The sequence below is a fragment of the Drosophila biarmipes genome, chromosome 3L (assembly GCF_025231255.1).
Source record: "Drosophila biarmipes strain raj3 chromosome 3L, RU_DBia_V1.1, whole genome shotgun sequence".
NCBI classification, from domain to species: Eukaryota; Metazoa; Arthropoda; class Insecta; order Diptera; family Drosophilidae; genus Drosophila; species Drosophila biarmipes.
In genome coordinates, this window is record NC_066613.1 from 20,796,332 (window position 1) to 20,810,154 (window position 13,823).

The 13,823-nt window shown below is 39.9% G+C and overlaps 1 protein-coding gene and 1 long non-coding RNA gene across 2 annotated transcripts in view; both read right to left on the reverse strand.

Moving 5' to 3' along the window:
- The window catches only part of LOC127010837 (uncharacterized), a 30,497-nt gene extending 28,579 nt beyond the window's left edge, over positions 1-1,918 (reverse strand). Inside the window, exon 1 of the long non-coding RNA XR_007763657.1 lies at positions 1,751-1,918. This is a non-coding gene — a long non-coding RNA (uncharacterized LOC127010837). The remainder of the gene's footprint in view (positions 1-1,750) is intronic.
- Positions 1-13,823, reverse strand: part of LOC108035360 (frizzled) — a 94,660-nt gene that overhangs the window by 48,530 nt on the left and 32,307 nt on the right. Inside the window, exons 2-4 of the mRNA XM_017110958.3 lie at positions 13,206-13,325; positions 6,033-6,227; positions 5,246-5,471 (exon numbers count right to left, since the gene is read on the reverse strand). Of these exons, the coding sequence (XP_016966447.1) occupies positions 5,246-5,471; positions 6,033-6,227; positions 13,206-13,325 (541 nt within the window). The remainder of the gene's footprint in view (positions 1-5,245; positions 5,472-6,032; positions 6,228-13,205; positions 13,326-13,823) is intronic.

A 13,823-nucleotide genomic window follows, 5' to 3' on the forward strand; every position in this document is an offset into this window, starting at 1 on the left:
GCTGTTGCCACTGCTGCTCACGCACACGTTTCACGCTTTTTGCCGTTGTCTTCATCGCGTCTGTGAACCCCATTTCTTGCCGATCCCCCCAAAGCCCCCCTTTTCTACCCGCCCCTGGTCGATTCGGCCATTTTAGCTACCGGTTTTACGCGCCAAAGTCTCCATAACTTTTGCCACATGCCATTCAACGCACATTGTTCGTGCTGCTATGCTGCATGTTGCTGCTGGTGGCGGTGTTGCTGTTGGCCATGTTGCTGCCGTTGGTGTTGCCGCTGTTGCTGCGGTCAACTGCATTGTGGCTTCTTCATATGGATTGACTTTCAATCATTTCAAGGGGTATATAAACTTGGGAGCTATCGGTTGAAGACAGCCAAGGCGAATCAACATTTTCGATTTGTTTTCCCATTATTAAAGAGGGATTTTATGGACCGTGGGATTAACGCAGAAAAATGTCATAAAGTTATGAAGAAATGCGATGGACATTTTTACGGGTTGAAAAACAAAACAATATTGTTTTTGTTTTTACATTTCAATGGCTTAAAAATTGCAGAAAAGATATTTATTTTAAAATAAAATTCAAATAATATTTTTTCAGAAACTTCAATTAAAATGATCTTTTTGGATATTTTTCATAAAGATCACTTATATTTTTTCCACAGGGTATCGCGCTTTTCAAAACATGTATGTAATTTATCGATTCCCAGTGTTTGTGGATTCTTTGCAGGCAAAGTTTTGTCCCCAATGCTGCATACTTGCCGTCCCTGTCGCATACTCAAGCCCCCTCCCTTTCTATTTCTCAGAGCCCCGTCTGTTTATGTGACTTGCATGCGAGAAAAGTGCTCCATTCCGTGAATCGACCTTAGCATTTCATTTGCCAGCCAGCTACTCACTCTAATTCTGCGCCGTTCATTGCATTTCACTTCTGTGTGGGTTATGTTCGGCACGATTGCCATGGAAACTGCAATGCCAAAGCGCATTATTTGATTATGCAGCGGCCCCTCGATGGGAGTGAAAGGGATGGCTGGGGGCCGGGAGAAAGAGACGGGACGAGGGAGATAGGTCAAAGAGCTAGCCGACTTTTGTTCCATGATCCTTGAGCTCCGCCTGCACTTGCATAACGTTCTGAGCTGACTTTCCTGCCAGCTGACCAAATGCATTGCAAAGTGCATTTCCCCCCAGTGAAAGGGGAAGCCTTTTGCACTTTTACTCTAAAACCACTCTGTTTCATAAATCATTCATACGCCAGTATTTTTATGCCATTCGATAAGTGGCTATCGATTGCTTACATTTCTTCAGCGGCTCCCTTCGAAGGGATACAGTGGGTGGCACTAGCATATCAATTCTTATAAATAAATTTTTGGTATTTAAAAATTAAATATTTTCCTAAGTTGTGTTTTTTTAGCGGGGCAAATAATATTTTTAGTACCAGTTTTTGGTAGAAAGTGTTCTATGGCTAATATACAAAACTTAACGTTTCTTGAGTTTTTTTTTTATATTTTAAGATTCTTTTGTTATTATATCACACATTTATCTTATACTTCTTCTAAAATTCGCTATATCCACTGTACTCCAGTTGAGCTCTGTTTGAGGCTCTTTCCCTGGTAAGTAAAAAAGCAGCCCGCCTTGGATAAATTATGTTAATTTAGTTCCGACCCTCCCGCCCCCCTGCTCCACTCCACTCTGCTCTTTAATAACTTGACAAATGAAGAAAAGAAAAAGGCGAGCGGAGAAGTCTCCTCGACGGACTTACGATTGCCAGGCATATAATTTCGCAAAAGCGCAGCAAATTGTTAATTTTCCTTTGCTCTGCCTCTCTTTCGGTCCCTGTTAATTTGCATATTTCTTTCGCTCGTCGGTTCGTTTTTTAACGTTCTTATAAATGAAAAATAATTGTTGAGCATGTCTACAAAATGGTAATAAATTCTAGACAAGTAAAGCAAATTGTTGCCTTTGGCTTGCTTTTCTATTTAGGGGTATACCTAGGATTTTCATGTGCCTAAAAAATGGGCTACCTAATTTAAAAGGTATTTGTGGCGCTCTATTATTTATTCAATTTCTTACTTAAATTTTAAATTATTTCATGTTTAGGCATTAGACATTCTAAATAAAGTGCCAGAGTTCATATGCCTTTGGCCCAAAAACCAAAATGCAGACCAATTTCGTTCGTTTAATATTCGCAGCACAAAGCAAATGGCATCCTACGGAACTGGACATTTGCAGGTGGACAAGTACAGGTGATTCATGGGCCAGTCCAGTTCTCGCCCCCCCCGTATCCCTGTCTGTCTGAGGAGGGGAAATCCATCAAATGAGCTGCCAACGCGTTGTGGAGTCAATACAAATTGTTAACTTCCCCTTTTGGCCCCCTTCCCTGGAGCCTGCCTGCTATATTTACTTGGCCAGAAGTGTTTAAAGGGGAGTGCCAGGGGGCAGGGATTTGCAGGGGGTCTATCTCTCAGTGAGCATTATTCAATGTTTGCAACGAACGTGCGCAAATTGTGGATTCAATGCACGTAGCCGGTGGCCAAAGCTTCCAAGCTTCCCGCCTCGAGAGTTTCAGACTTTGTTTGCCCAAAAGCAGTCGATGTTGGCATGTTTTTGTTGTAGACGTCTACCGCCATCATCAACGCCCAGGCAACAACTGTCCCATCCCATCGCTCTTACGCCGGCAAACGCCGACTGACGACGACACATTAAAATAATGTATTTTTAAATTTAACATTAATTGCCGTTGAATGGTTTCTGAACGGGCCTGGTGCACTGGGAGAAAGCGAAATGAAATAGGTTTTGGTCTCATGTAGTAACTAAAATAAAGTTAGAAATACATTGTGTACTTAATGCAGAATCTCCTCGATTTTTCGTCAGATTAAAGCCTTTAACCCACATAAAAATATCTTTTATCAATTCTCATACGTTTTAAAATCATTTATAACATTTTTTCTCAGTGTACCGGACCGGCTGCGCCTGTTCCTTTCCATCTACTGTTATTTTCCTGGCGCAGCATCTCAAGGAGTGCCCCTTTACAACAACAGCGATTTTCGCTGGCCGCCTGTAGTGCATTAAGTCATCATTTTATTTTAATTTTTCTTTCGGAGACTTTTCCCATAAATCGTTTTTCCCTAGCCTGCGACTTTAATGTTTTTATATAAGATGGGACGAGGGGAAAATATGTTTTTTATGGCTTTTGGCATTTTGCATGCATTAGCGAGTGCCTCTCGACTGGCTGTGTGCGCTTGGGCTAGAGTGAAAATATTTGATTATATTTGTTAAGCAATTGAAAAATTGCTCATCGCCGGGAAATCGTGTGAAGGGGAAGTCTGTTGTGCAAATTGAGACTTAAAGTAATGAACGATGATAAGTTTGAAAAATAGGTTTGAATCTTAATTATCGTTGTTTATTATTATTTTTCTCATAAAAAAAAATTATTTGTCTTGGTTTTTAAAGAATTAAAATCTTATGCAATTAAGTATATTGAGTTTCTACAAAGGAAGACAAGATCATTTAAAAATATAACAAAGTTTTAAAATATTTGTATAGGTAATATATATTTTTTTAATCCATTTCCTGCCTGTTTTGTACATCCAATACGTATGAGCAACAAATCTACGCCCTACCTTCACTCGCAGATGTTCATATGGTGAGTCTCACAGCAGCTTAACCCTTCGGGTTGATTGACTTAGCAAATCCCTTCCATTGTGAACTGACATTCGCCAGGATAGTCGGACAATGCTGATTCGCAGCCGCGTTTACCACATTGCAGCACTAATCCAGTGTTAAGCTGGCACCTACCTCACTCACTCCCCCAATTACGTAACCGGAGCATTAAGTAGACCCAGCTAATGCCGGGTCTATAAGTGCCCATCAGCGGGCATGCTCAGCCTCCCACTCGACGGCCCCCTTCAAATTGTCTATGACTTTCATTCGATTTGCCTAACAAGCCATAATCATGTGCTGCTGTATTTAATTACTACCGTCTGGTCATATTGGAAATTGTCCGGGCTATAGAGGGAGAGGCATAGATGCGAAATGAAAGGGAGGGCAAACAGGAGCTCGGCCGGCCAACACAATTGAGTCATTAAGCCGCAATCTAATTAAGCCCAAAAATGTGAAATGAGCCCCAGAATGGGCCACAGCGCAAAGGCCTCTAAGTTGGCTTAGAGGCAGCGCGTTAAGCGAATCAGTTTTGGTCTTGTTCTTTGACTCGGGAGCCCGATTAAAAAACCAGAGGGAACTCATCCGGAGTCCACCAATTTTTACGGCACTTTAACGTGACCGTTTTCAGGCTCTTCTCCTTTTTCCCCTCAGTGTTTTACATTTTGGTTGGTCGTCAAGATTTATTTCGTGCCTGCCCGCGACCACGTAGGTCATTAAAATGTTTAGAAATCGCGGACAGCCGCATTAGAAGCCTCCGAAAGTATCTCAGTATCCAGACCCGTATAACCACCGAGCCCAGCCCAAGACCTCGTTCTCAAATGAACCACAAAATGACTGAGAAACTGTCGGCACACGCATTCCTACAGTGGTCTTGGGTGTTGGAAAATTGGGATATGTTTTAGAAAAAAATTTACATTTTAAAATTTGTAATATTTAAACCTGAACTTGAAATTGTGCGGTTTTTTCTGGGTTTTAATAACTATAGAATTTGTATTTTAGAATAATATTAATCTCTCAAAAGACCAGATCAACAAAAATAAAATAGTTTTATGATCAAAGAAATCAAAATCTTGGAGTTTTTTAACTTATATATGTTATATTTAAAAATAATTCGAAAATAAATAGTTTTAAAAAAATATTTTTAAAGAATTTAGTGTATTTTTAAATTTGTTGATCCCAAAATCATTGAAACTTTCCATATAACTAATATTAAAAAAAAAAAATAGTTTTTATCCAATTTTTGATCCCAAAACCTTTGAAACTTTTTACACACCCTTAGACCACTGTTTCACCTTTTTCATCTTTAATTTTTTGTTGGTTTTCCCAAGTTCTTTGTAGCTCTTTCTGGCTGATAGCAACCAGTCCATAGCCACGAGAAACAGATACAGTTAATGCCGCAAATGATGTCTAATGACGGTTTCGTCTTACGCGTTCAAATTGCCCAAAACCGCAGCAGCGTTGGCTGAGTTGGGTTTTTGGGGAGGAGTGTGTGATAGAAATTGATGTGGACGGTGGGAGATTAATGCGGCAGCGGATCAAGGTCGCATTGGTGGCTAATCGATAATAATCCTGGCCGGATCTCAAGCCAACTTACCTTCAACTTTGGCCAGGGCCAGCACGGAGATGGTCTGGAGGGCGGGCACCGCCCAGGCGACCAGGTGGAATAAGTGCGACTTGTTCTCGATAGCCTCGTGGCCCCATTTGAGGCCGGCGGCCAAAAACCAGGCGAATGCCAGACACGACCACCACGCGAAGGCCGCCATGCAGCAGAAGTAGAGTGCCATGAATAAAACCGTGCAGGACGTGGTTTGCCGGTGGCCCTGTCGGGAAAGCAATGAAAATAAGGTCAATAAAATCACAATTAATTTAAGGCCAGTCGGGGAGGGCAGAGTTCTCAGTGCCCTGGCTGGCAAGGTATGTAGGGAGAAGAGTATAATAAAAGTTTAAAATAAATGTAGGGTCCTTTTTCTCGCCCAAATCTTAAAGTAGGTTGTGAGCAAACATTTCATTCAACTAACATTCTTTTGTTTCACAATTGTTTGAAAATTAATTTTAATTTGAAGTCCTAATATTGTATTTACAAAATTTAAAAAGCAATTAGCTTAAAAGTTATTACCATGAAAGTAAATTGTAAAAAAGTTAAAAAAGGCCCAGTTATGATTTTTTAAAATACTATTTTAAATGTAGGTAATTTTACTACCAATTTGAGTTTACGAATTTTTTTTAAATATTTTTTTGTGAACATTAATATTTAATTTAAGTATAGCTCTTGTAAAAAATGATTATTTCTCCATCTGTTCAGCTTTAGCAAATAAAAGTGCCCTCTTCGGTGGCATTAAAAATGTGTGAGGACTGGTTTCCCCGGCTGGGTTGCATCTCACCTGGGTGATGGTGGACATCATCTGCAGGCGGCCGAGCTTGACGGGCGGCGGAAATGGTTCGCGGCACGACACGGAGTCGCCCGCCCCCAAGCCCGCCACGTAGGCGCATCCGACGACCAAGTAGCAGACGGCCAGGAACACGATGGCCCTCTCCGGGTAGCGAAAACGCGACGAGTCAATCAGGAAGGTGAGCACCTGCAACAAAGTCAACAGAAGGGGAGAACGCGTATTAAATATAAATGTAGATTTAATTAGGTTCGCCTTAATTAACCCGAGATATGCTTTGATGTTCCCTTAAAAACGCATTAGTGTTTATATGAGTGCGGCGACATTAAGGCAGTGGAGAACCTATTACAGGTCCTCTTCCCACCGCCTTTTGGTCATTAGGCTCTACACATTAGCTGATTGTGATTGTTGTGCCATTTACTCCAAAAGCCGAGCCTCATTTAATTCGCAAGGTTTCGTTTTCCTTGGCCAGTTGGCCTTAATGAATACGGCTGAGATGTCCTTAATTGGAATTTTGCTCTTGGGCAGAAGGCTAAGACAAAAGCAGAATAGGGCTGAGGAACTTTAATCACTTCAAAAATAATTATATTCTGAGAAGGTAAAATGAGACTATAGGCACTGTATTATTTTTTAATTAAATTGTTAGTAAAAATAAACCTGTAATGATTTACTAGTCCCCTCAGTAATATTAAGCAGACGTAACGTTGTCCTTTGCTCAAATTAATATAAATTATTAGCCATCTATCCTATCCAGTCATCATCCATAGTTTCTCAATTGCCCTAATTGAAACTTTGATTATATTAAGCCATATTGCCAACAATTGCCAGTTTGGCTAACCAGCAACCAATCTGGGGTTTCTTCCGGTTTGCCAAAAGGGCCAGCTGGGAATGGATAGTCAGGGATAAAACCCGAGATAAGGCCAACATAATGGTTGACAATTCCTCAAAGCTTTAAAAGCAATTACAATCCGCCCAAACACACACAGAGGGCTAGTGTTTTGCCCGCCTTTCCCCAACCGCAAACTCACACATTAAACTTCGCCATCCTTCTGTGCATTTCTCTGTTGCCTGTCTGATTACGCGCCATTTAAATAAATTCATTATCATTCCCACTGAGCCAGGCCAAGGAGTCTTTTGTCTAAACCAGAAACCCCGAAACAGAAAACCCGACCAAACCCAAGCAAAGTCATTTAATTTGATCATTACAAAACTATCAGGGAGAAACAGTTAGCTGGTAGTCGGGTGTGTGTGTTTGTGTGGGTGTCCCCGTTCGCAAGTGTGTGTGCGTGTGAGTATCTGTGTGTGTGGGCTGTGTTTGCGCTTGAGTTTGAGTTGTTCGCATTGCATTAATGCGCCGAGTATTATTGTTGCCACGACGAGACCTCTGAATTATTCATAGATGCAGAACGCACTTCTCGGCTCTGAGTCGTGGCTAACATCAGTCTCCCTCACGAACCACATAGATGCACTGTGAGGAAATACCCCTAGTTACTGGGTGTTTGAAAACCGAAAATGCGTTCCCTTTCAAACTTTATCCATTTCAAAAAAATGCATTTTAATGAAACACAAACACTATTTGAAACATATATATTTGTTAATTTCTTACGAAATACATACATTTTCAAAAATAATAATGGGTTTTTCATGGTAAATGAAATCAAAATATAGAGCAAATCTATATCTATTTTAAAATGTGTAGATTTTACCTAAACTTTACTATCATATGATAAGTTTTTCGCTATAATATCGTCCATGTGCCTTTATATATTCTGCTTAGACCCATTTTTATCTTCTCAATTTTCTTCTTTTCCATTGGAAAATCTTTTTCTGCTCTGGCTCTCCTTGAAATTATAGTTCTCTTAGCCAGCTTACATCTAATTTCCACCTACGCATTGTCTTCCCAGCTCCACCCTATCTTTCCATCCTCATTTAAATGCAAAATATATTCGTGAAGGCGGTGCAGAGTAGAGAAGCGAGTAGGAAGTGAGTTTTGTTGACAACGCTCCACTGCAGAAGAAACAAGCTGAGAAATTGAATTGAATTGTTTATTTATGCCAAAAACAACAGGAAAATAGGGGCTTTCCACCCCATCTCCTCCAGCTTGCCGTGGCAATTTGTTATTCCACGCATGATGGGTGAAAAAAGGGGGAGCCCTTCTGTAGGTGTGACTGGCTACAAATGAAACGAAATAAGCTGCAAATGTTGAAACATTTGGCAAGCACAGACTTTCCCCCCGCACTTGGCCCCCTTTGACACGCCCACAAATTATGCGTCATCGGGGGCGGAAGTTTTCCCAACTTGGCGAAAAACATGCAGCGTTTCTTTTGGCAACACGCACACGAAATTCAGAGGAAATTCGCATTGGAGTAGAGCTGAGTTTGAGTGCCACTTGTAGATGGTGATATTAGAGCTCTTCCAACAAAGGATTTTAAAGATTTTTCCCAAAAATTTAAATAACCAAAGCTTTTATACAAATATGTTACTTAATGTTTATTGCTATTTTTATTAAAATACGTAATGTCAACCTATTTTTTTTAATGGTTTTAGTTTCATTAGTACTTATTGTGGGCAAACAAAAAATGTATTATGACATACGATTTTTAATGGTTAATTTCATTGGAACTAATTGTGGACAAACAAAATATTTGTGGCTTAATTTATAGACCAATTTTGAATTTTATGAGCACGACTCAAATAAAACCATTACGGTTCTTATGTACATTTTAAAAACATCTCCAATTTTATATAACTTCCACCACAAAGCCCCAGGTGACTTCTCCAGTGAAAACTTTCTTCGTCTGCAGTTTAACTTCTTCCAAACATTTTCGTCAACCGGCGGCAAATAAATTATTTAACTAGAGCCCCCGCGCCTTTCATGGTCAATGGAAGAAAAAAGTTAATTTCAATTTTTAGCGCTCATAAATTTCGTGGAGTCGGGTCATTAAAATCAGCCTAAAAACTAAAGTGGTCACACCCACCTAACCGCCCCAGAAAACCGCACCGCCCCCTCTTCTTCGCCGGAGTGTTGAAAACTGAAAGCCACAGAAAAGCTTTGAGAGCTCTGCCAGCGGTTGCCAGTTTTTGAATTTTGCATAAATTAGATTTAACTCACAACTAACAGACTAAAAAAAAATTGTATAAATTTGCATGAGGATACAACGACAATGGTTTGCTTTTTTTTTTGAGGGTTGATCGTCCATTAGAATAACTAACTATTAACATAAAGATTTCAGTCAGGTTGGACAGAGATTGCGGCATAAATTTTGCGGCAAATGTTTGCGGCGATTTTTATATTTGCTGTTTCTGACAATCGATGTATTTTTTATGCACATCAATGATTAAATTTTTGGTGCATATTTAAAAACTATTAATAACTGTGTGGATGTGGAATAGGGGAAAATAAGTGAGAAGAGCCAGCTGTCACAACAAGCAACCGAAAAAAGATTGACAGAAAATGAAAATGTGGGAAAGGGTTCGAATTTAGAATGGGTTTCGGATGCAGTCACCATGAGCTGTCATATTTGCTCATATCGTCTGCGGATTTCAGTCTCCAACCTCCAATCCCAACTATCGAAATGTGCGCCTCACTGAACTTTCAGTTTCTGCCTCTCGATTTTCCCCCCTTTCGGGTTCTCCACAGAAGGTCTTGTAATTAAGAAAATGTCATCAAAGTCAACGACTAGACGGTTATTTGCTCTTTCAGCAAACACACATTGTCATTTCCTCTTTTCGCTTTTCATTGGAAAACAAATGTCGGGGAAAAAAGGCGGTTGGGGGGCGGAAAAGCTCACTCATTGTCTCATCTCATCTAATGCGCTTAATGAAAAAGGTGTTGATTGTTGACAGTTGACGTGACACACAGAATCCCCCATTACATTACACATTTCCCATTTCCCCCACATAGGTTTCCTTTGGCAGAAATTCCACTGACAATTTCACCTGTCGCAAGTGCAAAAAGTTTTCTGTGGCTGCAAAAATATTTGCTTTAGTTCGCGAAAATTGAAATAAAATGTGCTTGTTTATAATTTCGCTTGATACTTGAAATGAAAAGCCCCAAGGGTTTCCCCAGATAAACAAAAGTTGGTCTGTCATAGGAAATTGGTTGGGGGAAAAAGTTGGAATTACTTTCCTTCAGTAACTTTGACTTGGCTTAAAGTTGATGTTCCCTAACTTTCAGGTATCAAAATTATTTTATCTTGTATGAGAAATGGCCACAAATTCTCAGTCATTTCATCACTTGCTTGTTTGAAGGTACATTTCCAAGCAATTTATTACCCACAAACATTAATATTTTAAGTTCTTATGTATTTTTTACAATTTGTGACATTGCTATTTCAGTATTTTTCCTAACACATTTTCATCTTTTCAATCAATTAGCTGAGCACTTTATTTATTAAATACCAAAAACTCTGCTGAATGTCACAGCAAAATCCAGATAAATGTGAAGCATTCCGAGTGCACAGGCAAACTCATCGGTGAGCACATATTTGTAAATATATATTTTTTTCGAAGGATCAACTGCAATTTTCTAATGTTCTGGTGTGTCACATTTCCTTTTTTTGCAGAAGCCATTTTCATTGACATATTTCTGTGTCATTGCGATTTTTTATCCCCACACACACTGATGTGGAGTGAAAGAGAAAGTTTATTAAAATCAACAGAAAAACAAACATAACCCACATTTCATGGGGAATTTATTGAGATGTATTGAGCACTATTCGCTTCCCCACATAAACAGGGCGAAATGGCAAATGGAAAGGAGGAGGCGAAATAAAAAGCCATTCAAATATTTAATGTGTGTGCGATAGAGGAAAAACATTTTCCAGGGTTCATAGAGGCTTATTTGGGTTAACTTTTCAAAGCCAAGCTTAAAGGGGAAAAGGCCCTTTTGAAAAACAGTGTAAATGTGATGTTTTGCAGCCTTTAATTGTTTTTTTTTTATTTCCATTACATTTCTAGAATCTGGCCGTCATTAAATCGTTAACTCACCATAAATGATAGATACATTTGCCAGCTATTTCGACCACCTTCTAGTTCAATTAAAAATAATCAGAAAATGCCATCAATTCCGGTTTAATAATTTCATACATTGAAATCAATAAGAGAATTCTATAAAATAAACTGACGTTATGAAATGGGAAAATTCCCATCATCATCTTCATAATCATCGAGAAAATGTTGCACTCGACTAAATAACAAAACACAGAGGCGAAATTTGCATGAACCGAGACTGATGAATGCGTGGAAAATGCAAAATCCAACGAATGAAAATGAAAATGAGATGGAAAACACTCGGAGAACATAATCATAATCGTAAAAAGTAAGTAGAATGAGCCGGCAAATGAAAGTCTTCCTCGTTGGCCCTGGAAAAACAATTTCGAAATTTGCATAGAATTTGTTGTTCGTTGTTTGTTGTTCTGCTGCTGCTGCTGTTATATGTTATGAGTTGCACTGATATGCCACGCCCACTGAGGCGGGCGGCTGGGCAATATCTGGCACTGACAATGGGCGACAAATTAGATGCAATGACAAAAATTTATCACACACACGGGGGGCGGGGAATCGGAGGAGGCAGCATGCAAAACATGTCGCCATGTGAGTGACAATGTTCCCGAGGGTTGAGTTTTTACCCCCAGGCCCCCAGGCCCCGAAACCCCCATCCCATGGATCCGGAAAAAAGGTCCTTTATTTCTCTGGGGCTGATGGATGTAGCGCAACTTTATGATGGGTGTGTGTGTTCCAGTCAGTCAGGACCTCTCCAGTTTTGATAGATGTGCTTTTTCGGGTCCTCCACTCTCTATCTATCCCATCTCGCCCGCTTGATTGCTTGGGAATTATAAGCATGGTTATCTTATTCATTTTTTGTTCCTCCTGTTGATTAGTGCCTGTCATGTGTGCTCGGTCCAGAGCACCTAAATTGATTTTTTATTCAAATTTTGTCGTTTTTTTCACTTGATGGATATGAGCCAGAGTAAACAAAGCGTGGAAAAAAACGATGGGGGGGAAATGCCTGACTAACAAGTTGATTTCCATATGTGAAAGTGATGGAGCCAAAGGACCTTTCACATGATGAATAGTTCCAAGGAGATGAGATAATTAGGCAAGCGAACTGATTGATTTATGGTGATGGCATATGGTTGAGTAAATTGGGATAAATGGTGTCGGAAATAGATGTAAGTGATGAAGTTTCAATCGAATCAATAGGCATAATATACAATAGGTATTTTGTACTTTTTTTTATCTTTCTAGAGTTTTACGGATTTGCTTTGATTTCAATTTATTTACTCTCGCCTTAACTACAAACATCCATAAATAATCTTTAGGCCCTAACCTTCCCCTCCCATAATTTGTCTTATTTCTTAAGACCCCAACCAATAAACCTCTGACCTTTAACTCCTTTAGTTCGGTTTCCATTTCCACTTCCTCGGCAGCCACATTTCCAATTTGATTTCTGGCACACAGCAGCGCAAGGATTACAATGCGAGAACTATTTCCAATATTAGTTCAGGGCTCATCCATCCTGAAGGCATTCGAATATAGTCGAATCAAAGGGAGCACAGGACATGGCATGCCCAGGACATTCCGAAATATCAAAGGCCAATTCTAATAATATTTGAAATTTACTTTTGTTCTGCCATTTGTCCTCCCACAGCCGCATTCACACATGCCACATGCCAAGGCGAACTGTGGAGCTTTCTGATCCCTTTATTCCCCCTATATGTATCCTCTAGATGTGCCCTACTCCTTCGGAGGTATCCTGCTTGCCAAGAACGCCTTGGGGGTTTTTCAAGGGAGCGGCTTGTGCATATGTTTTGCCAAGTTTATTGAAAAATATGCGCTGACAGGTAATATGTCAATGCGTGGGATTTGCTAAAGTGCCAATGCCATCGTCCTGGCATCCTCCCACCAGAATAATGGACTTGCTGAAGGAGCAGATTCACCCGTGAAAGATGTTTGCTTTCAGCTCTAAAGAAAATATGGCAGCACTCAGCCAGTCAGGGATAAGTAAACGTGTGATGGGGAGCAAATAAGGAACAGTATATTTATGTTTTCTTAACCTTTTCCTCTTTCAGACTTAATTATAAAGCAACAAGTTGATGTTATGGTGCCCCATTGATGGCAAATCTAATCCCTTATTTGTATTTAAAACTATTTGTAAGAACTCACCGTAAACAGGCAGCTGGCAACGCAGACCGCTGCCCAGGATCCGACCCAGTATCGGAGGACAGTTCTTTCTCTTTCCGGGAAGAACATCGCGTGACATGGGGCTCCGCAGTCATGGAGATCCTGCAATGGAATAATAACAGTGGCGAATAAGTAAATTGTAAGGGGATCCGAGGGGAAAAGTCAGGGCAAAGCCTTCAATGGAGGGAATTCATTTGCAGGCAGCGATTAATTAATAAGGCTTAAATTAAATGTGGCCCAAATTGGATTGAGAGTTGTAATTAAAGGGGATTAAGGCAGGCGGCTTACAGTGGGCGCACGCAAATTAATGAACGAAGACATGTACTGTAAGCTTAAGACACAGAAGTATTGATAAATGATGTACTGCAGCACTTAAATGGCTTATTAATAAAGAAGCAATTTAAAGAGGAATTGTACTCTATAAAGAATAAACAGATTCAAACCTTTAAACAACAATAAAGTGCTTGTCTTTGCTGAACCATTCCATTAGAAATGGGTAATAATTCGGAGAACAACTCCAAATTAGCATAAAATTGCGAGCACAAGTTGGAAAATATGCCTTGAGGGTGACACAACCTCACAGATGATATCAGGACAACC